The sequence below is a fragment of the Grammomys surdaster genome, unplaced genomic scaffold (genome assembly GCF_004785775.1).
Source record: "Grammomys surdaster isolate TR1022 unplaced genomic scaffold, NIH_TR_1.0 174, whole genome shotgun sequence".
Taxonomy (NCBI): domain Eukaryota; kingdom Metazoa; phylum Chordata; class Mammalia; order Rodentia; family Muridae; genus Grammomys; species Grammomys surdaster.
Genome location: NW_021604622.1, coordinates 19,850,647 through 19,858,217, shown reverse-complemented (window position 1 = coordinate 19,858,217; position 7,571 = coordinate 19,850,647). Strand labels below are relative to the sequence as shown.

At 40.0% G+C, this 7,571-nt stretch overlaps 1 protein-coding gene across 2 annotated transcripts in view; it reads right to left on the bottom strand.

The window, feature by feature from the left end:
* Positions 1-208: 208 nt before the first annotated feature.
* March11 (membrane associated ring-CH-type finger 11) overlaps positions 209-7,571 on the bottom strand; it is a 94,450-nt gene continuing 87,087 nt past the window's right edge. Inside the window, exon 4 of one of the 2 annotated variants that reach the window (XM_028767691.1) lies at positions 209-854. In XM_028767691.1, the coding sequence (XP_028623524.1) occupies positions 532-854 (323 nt within the window). In that variant the 3' untranslated portion in view covers positions 209-531. The remainder of the gene's footprint in view (positions 855-7,571) is intronic. The other variant, XM_028767692.1, reaches the window with a different exon arrangement.

The window sequence follows — 7,571 nt, the reverse complement described above, 5'->3', positions numbered from 1 at the left end:
AGAAGTTGAAAAGCAAGTCATAATGACTAGAATTTGCAATCCTTTGGACAGATATTTGGTGTTACAAGTTTTCCAAACAAGAGAAGGTGTGGATAGATGCCCCAGGAAGTTTTATGGAGTACCTGGAGGCTGTGGCTCTCTGGAACCTGCCTGCAGCATTCTGAACTGACCCACTTCGCTGTGCCTGAAGTGCACATGAAGCAAAAAATTTGATACACATATATTTAGAATAAGCAAGAAAGATACCTTAGGTCTTAATGATTTCCTTCATTATTCCTTTGACCAGGTAGATTTAAATAACCCATATGACAATTTCAGTAACTAACTTTAAAAAGATGTGACAAGTCACAAAGCAAACAAGGAGACTCTTTTTTTTTTTCAGAAAAATGTATTTGCAATTCAAATGTTCATATAAAAAGCATAGATTTTAAAAAGTTCATGGATGTACATAGAAGTGCTATGGTTTTGCCATTCATTGCAATTACATTCCGAAATGTGCAGGTTTCCACACTCTCCTGTCGAGTACATCTGTCACACAGACGTCACTCTCATCACTACCTCACCAGAGCCGTTATCTTCTGATACATCCTCGTGGGCCCTCATCCGATTAAACAGATGTAATAGCACATAGCCACACTGAAACCGTGGTGAGGTTAGTTGCGTGGGGTGGACCAAGTTCCTGTTCCTCAGAGCTGACAATGGTAACCACAAAGTCCTACTTGTGGAAGACTCTCCTCGGCTGCTTTCTTCAATGTCTGTGGCTTTGTCATAATTTAATACATCCCAGTGCAAATTAACAGCTCGCCATCGCTTAAACACTCTGTAAACTGCAGCTCCTTCGTGGACGATGAGGCCTAAAATTCAAGGAAAGAAAATGACTGTTGAGAGTTTGAAGTTGGAAACATTGTCTTGCATAAAGAAGATCAGGAATTTAAGACACAGCATCATCTCCATCCCTCATCATCATCAGAGAACACAGGATTCTGAGTAATAGGGTGGTTACTGGCAAAATACTCCATGCTGGGTAGAGGTGCTCGTTTTTAAAAGATAATTGATCAATGTGTGAGGCGGTTGGCTGTCATTGATGTAATTCCTTTCTAGCATCGGACTCATATGAAGTGTCTACATTGTTTTCAGTTACTAGCTTCATTTTTAACTTTGACATTGTGCCAACTGGACACCATGAAGAATGGTAGGAACTGGGGCTAAGCTGGCAATCTAAGAGGCAGATATTAGGGTCGCTACCATTTCCACTGCTCTTAAAGCAATAGTAAAGCAATGGCAGACACACAGGAGATAGAACACTTTATTTCTCTTGCTTTCAGCAATCACACAAAGACTTATTGAACACCTTAACTCCTTGTTAACCTTATATATATATATTGCCTCATTTAATTCCCACCAAAGCTTTATGAAGTAAACATTTTGCAAACAGGAGAGCCACGCTATGAGGATATTATAAAGAATTCATTGGAGCACAGAAATGGAAGTGGCGGAACCAGGAGTCGAACCCAAGCAGGCTGGTTGCGGAGTCCTTGCTCTGAATCTGATAGTCACAGTGATCTGAAGCAAACTCTAAGGGAAACAATCAAGACGATATGAGAAACTCAGGAGCCATAAACTGCTGGGTGGTCAACCAGGTGTGGTACAGCAGCAAAGAGCCATCACCACTTCGGGTGCCGTGCCCACCACACAGTTTACACTTTCCACATGTTTACATTTCAGCGTGTACTCCAGGAGATTGTTACCCTGTGATTTTCACAGAAGAGGAGGAGGCCCTGGAGGAGACAACCATTCCAATGAACAAGAGGGTCTGTGCTTTTGTCTTCCAAAAGGGCTAAATGCCATCGGAAGTCGGTCAGTAGTGTGGCCAAGGCAGACTCATTCCATCAGGTGCTGTGTGGTTTGGGAGAGGTGCACGCTTGCCAGTGCAATTTTCTTCCTGATGATTGGTTTGAGGATGAACACCTCTTCCTAGCACTTGAACTCCTTGGAGCATGGCTACCCCAAAGCCCAGGGAAGTGTGACTAAAAGTTCTTACTGCAAAATTACCACAAGCAATCTGAACATTCATCCTTGAAAGAGTGGGAGAGGAGAGAGTGTAGAGCTGGTGGACAACAGCAGTGACGTAAAATATCAAAGCAACATGAATTACCACGGATTCATAATAAAGATCTCAAAGCCACAGTGGGGAGAGAAGAAAGCTTCTCATAGGCATAAGGAAATCAAAAATACAGTACATATTTTCTTAGTACAAATAGGTGATTGATGTATAAAACAGTGAAAATAGCACCTTCTAAAGTCTCAGTAGTAAGGAGGGAATGGATAAATGAGCCTGTTGGAGGAGGAGGGACTTACAAATGTGCTTTCAGTTACAGTTCAAGTAGGGAAATAGGGCTAGAGGTATTCACGTATCATTCTGTATATGTTTTTTTTTTGCACCCAAGAAATTCAGATTTCCCAAGATGATAACAGATAATTTATTAGTAATTTAACACGTATTGAAAACTTTGGGGGAAAACAAAAAGGTTGCTACCCTAAGCTTTAAAAGAAGTAATAAGTAGACTATAAAAGGAAAAAAAGAGTCTTTATAGAAGGAAAAATGGTGGGGATTATATTAACAGGAAGGGGTACAGTCAACCCAATGGTTTTAATGTTGAAAGAGTAAGTAATTGAAAAAAGTACTTATTGATCAGCAGCAGCTCAGTGGGGGAGGGTTGGGAGCCTGCCTGTGCTGAGGGCATCACCCTTTCCTCTCTCGCTTCTTTTCTCCCTTCTCTTCTTTCTTGCTTCCTTCCTTTTGCCCTTCTGTTTTTTCTTCCTTCCCTTCTTCCTTCCTCTTTTCCTCCCTTTTATACAGTCATCCACTAAAACAATGCCAAGCAGGAGATGAATATCTAATCCTTGAAAAAAGAAGTCAGAATTGTGTCTATTTGCGCTACCTGCTTAGCAGATAAGTTTCTTGTATATGTGACTTAACAGCTTGCAAAGACATTTACCAGCCTGCTAAAAACATGTGTGACCTGGTTAAATAGACATGTCTTTGAGGCCAAATCTTCTATGTCTCAAAACAACAGGGGAAATATGCTCTGTCAATCATGACAGCAGTATAAAATCAAGGCTGAGTCCTTTTCTTCACAAAGGGAAGAAGGCAGTTGACCCAACTGACCAGTTGTTTACAGGGAACTTTCAGAATCATAGGTCAAGATGACTAGGTTTTAATTGCTGGCTCTATTATTAAGCTTTCAAAGTTTATCAATGCCAGTGATTTAGTCTTTCATTTTCTTCCTTGAAATGCAGTTGAAACATCCAATTATTGCATTGAGAAGGAAAGTTTGGACATAAATCATAATTCCTCAATACTGAAACACTTGGATTTCCTCTGCAATGGTAACTATGTAAATATAAGACATTACTATTAATTACAAAATCAATAGTGAGTTTCCGCGATGTGAGAGCTCATTCACACTGATCAAAAAGCAATTACAGTCCAAGGTAGGCTCACTCGGAGTGAGCGGAGTGTTGAAGACGGTTGTGTAACAGCTTCATCACAGAAAACCACTCAAATTTCAGCCTCTTATTCTTTTTACATTAAATTTTTTTGAAAGGCCAAAAGTCAGATAATTTACTAGAGGGGATGCTCGCTTTCTAGGGATATATTCTTAGAAACACTTGCTAATGTGCAAAAATAGGTCATACAATCCTGGTTTTCAGAAAACACAATCTTTTTGTCTGCCTACCTTCATGGGCTGCTCATAAATTGCATTAAGTCATGAATAATGTCCAGATCTTGTTTTATTCCACCATGAGCTTTCAAGTCTACTCCTTGCCTTATGAAGCTTAAATTCTCCTAAACAGACTGTATCCCATGCTACCCACAAGACACTTTTCCATTCTTCTTCAATTTCAATGAAGCTGTGTAAAATGCTACTGGAGCTGGTGGCTACAGGAAGACATGACCACCACAAACTTAAACCAATAATTAGGATTCATTTAACTCTAGCTCATTGTGCTGAAAAGCCAAACTTTAAAAAACTGTAACAGTGATAAAACTTTATCAATGGTACAATTGCATCAGTGGAATTTTCCCACCGGTGATCAAATGTAACCTTGCCGTCTCAGGCCACATAAGAAAAAGCTTGGATTTATATTTCACTGGAGCCATTAACCTTGCAGGGAAGTACAGTGATATTTTTTATAAAACATATATATTAACTATTTTAGGTTACTTTTTATATTCAATGTCATGGATGCCAACAGAGGATGAGAGTTGAGGAGTGTAGTGGGAATGTAGGGTTATTTTTCTGCCAATATACTTAATTGAAAAATTACTGATACTCAAGGAAATATTTTTGTTAAGGAATCATCTTGAAAATCAAAGCAGGCTTAAACAGATTTTGGGTTAACTGATATATTATGTTATCTGTAATTGTCTTGGAAACAAAGTATAAGAGATGAAGAAGATTATCAAGGTCCATGTATTCACATGGTCATATAGCTGGCCATGTGTACACACACACACACACACACACACACACACACACACACACACATATACATAAACCAAATTTTTGTCTATCTACTTTCACCCTCAAAGTGTCGTAACTAACAAAGAATTGAGCTAGGGATATATTTCAGCAGTAGAACACTTGCCTAGGTATGCACACAGCAGAAAGAGAAGGAACGGATGGAGGGACGCTTTTAAGTTTTATAGTCAAACATACATTTTATCTGATATTAACTACAACTGCCTTGGTTAAACACTTATCTTTCTGTGTCCCTCCCTCCTCCATGCCTCCCTCTTTCCCACTGCCCACATCCAGGTAAGGCAGTGAGAGGTAGTAACCAGGAGATGGCAGTCCTGAAGGCTCTATGAGATGTAAAGTATGGCAGTACCCTGAATTATCTGACCTACAGAACCAAGACAAATAGGTATTTGTTGTTTGAACCATTCAATCTAGTACTTCGTTGTGGCATATACCTGACCACAATACTATAGGAAAACTATTATCATCTTCATTTAAAACTTAAGTAAATCAAATACTGAAGGTTGTCATTTGAGAAACATTATGTTATGTGTTGCTATCGTAAGCACCCCTGTGTTTCAATGATACTGCTTAATATTACTAAGATGCTGTCTATCCTATGACAAAATCCCCAAGGAAGACAACTTAATGAAGAAAATGGTTGTTTGGCTCTCAGTTTCAGGAGTTCCAGTCAATGGCTCCATGGCTACACTTATTTGGATTTAAAATGAAGAAACACACTGTAGTGCAGGGAGGGCTGAAAGGAACACAACGTTGACCTCGTGGCATTCAAGTGGGAGAGTGCTACTTCCTTGTTTGTATCACCTTCCATTATGACCATCAAGTGATGAATTCATCATGATTAACTGAGTAGGGTTGAGCCCTCAAATCCAATCACATCCCCAGAGCCTTACCTCTGAATACAGCACCAGGACCTAAAAACCTTCAATACAACACATGAGTCTCCGTGGAACATTCCATACCAAAATAGTAGTAGTCGGACATCCATGTCCCTGCCTACACCAATTTACTTTATGAGGAAAAGGATCTAAGAGTCTTTTTGGAAAGCAATATTATGAGCTGTGAAGACTTTGCCTGGTTATTGTATAAGTTATACTCATTTCTTCTTTCCCAGGAAGTTCAGCCATCGAAAAGAGAAATCCCTGTGCACAGTCTTGCTCTGCTCAACCCAAATGCCCTTGGGAAAGGCTGGTAAGTGCAGCAGAGAGCTGGCCCAAAATGAATTTTGATTGAGATTCCCTAACATTTCTAGTTTCAATTCTCCTTTTTTCCTTGCCAAGATGTCACCATCCCAGTATGTGTGGGTGTGCAATGTACACTTACAAGCTTGAGTATATGTTCAAATGGTGTAAGTGGCAAAGACGGTGTCTGCAGACATCTGTACCAGGTCCTCTGAGTGTGTTGCCCTGTCCAGTGTGAGGGCTCTCTCTCTCTCTCTCTCTCTCTCTCTCTCTCTCTCTCTGTGTGTGTGTGTGTGTGTGTGTGTGTGTGTGTGTTTGGTTGTTGTCTCTTGGAAGGGAGATAGGGGAGAAAGAATCTGGGGAAAAGGTATGTTGTGGGAGCTGGGAAGAGTAGAGGGAGGGGAAACTGTGGTTGGCATGTATTATATGTGAGAAGAATCTACTTTAAAAAATAAAATGAAAAAGGAAGTATATTAATTAACCTGCAGAGTCAGTAGAGTCAGTAGCTCTAAAAGCATCCTGAAGCTTTCGATCTGTCTATTCCTTTTACGGTAGAGCAGTTTGGAGGAAATGGCTCTGGTTGGCCTTGCTTAGATGCCTTTATGTTTGGCAGGCACTGGTGAAAACAATAGTGTTGTTTTAGAAGGCCCATGTGCAAAATGGTCAAATGTAAAGATGTCTATTGCTGAACCGAACTATGCATGAACAGTAATAACACTCAAAGTGAAACTGTAGCCCGCTATATCCTTGATGGTGATAAACTTTGCTAAAATTCCGTGGAAGGCTACTGTGGTGCTTAGTGGGTAGAATGCTTGTTGCAGACACCAGACTACCTGAGTTCAATCCCACTTAAAGGTTCACTCAAAGGTGCAAGAAGAGAACCAATTCCATGGAGCTGTCCTCTGACCTTTGAAAGTGTACTGTGCTGTGTTTTTCCTTGTGTCCACTCTCATTCATGACAATAGAGAAAAATAAAATGTCATGAAGCACATTCGCATCTCCTAGCTGTGTTCCCAGTGCTTAGAGAAACGTAGGTGAGTCTGGAAGCCATTGCTGAAAAGGCATCTCCTTGTTGAACATCGTTCGAAAGTATCTTGAAGAAATAACGATACGTCAGTTATTTCTCTAGGGGCTACAACATTTCTGCTGTTGAAGAGAACTATACATGAAGGCTAAAAACATAAAAATGCAAAATAGCCAAATGTCAAAAGTGAAATGAAGCCAAACAATATATACACCACCACAAAATAGCTATTATAAACTGATGTCAGATGAGGGCTCTATAAACCACAACATGCTAATCATAAATGGGTGTTTTGTGGTGTCAATACATAAATTATATAAAGAAGTAGCCAATATAAAACACACTTTTATCCACAAAAGATGTGCTGATTTTCCTATTGTGAAATATGAATGATAGTGACCTTTACTCTTCTCAGAATTATCTAGAGCCAATCTGAGAGTGCAGTGCTGGTTCTAATAACTAACAGCAGCGGGCACAGATTCACCACAACCCCTGGCAGGAGACCCCCCCCCATGCAGGAGAAACCTGGTAACTACAATGAATTCTGCTGCCACGATAAAGAAAAAAAAAGCCTTGGCATAAACACTGGCTAATTTCTAGGTACTGCTGTTAAACACAGTAAAGCCACCATACTCTTAATGTAGATAATTTCACACATCAAGAAGTGAACATTACACCATCAGAGACCCTAATAGTGATGGATGAAGGATTGATGGATTTCCTCAGAATACACTACATAAACTTCATGTCTGTGCTATGGCATTGTCTTCATGTTCTGTGAGATCTGCGATCCATAGGTGGATGAGAGGCACTCTGTCA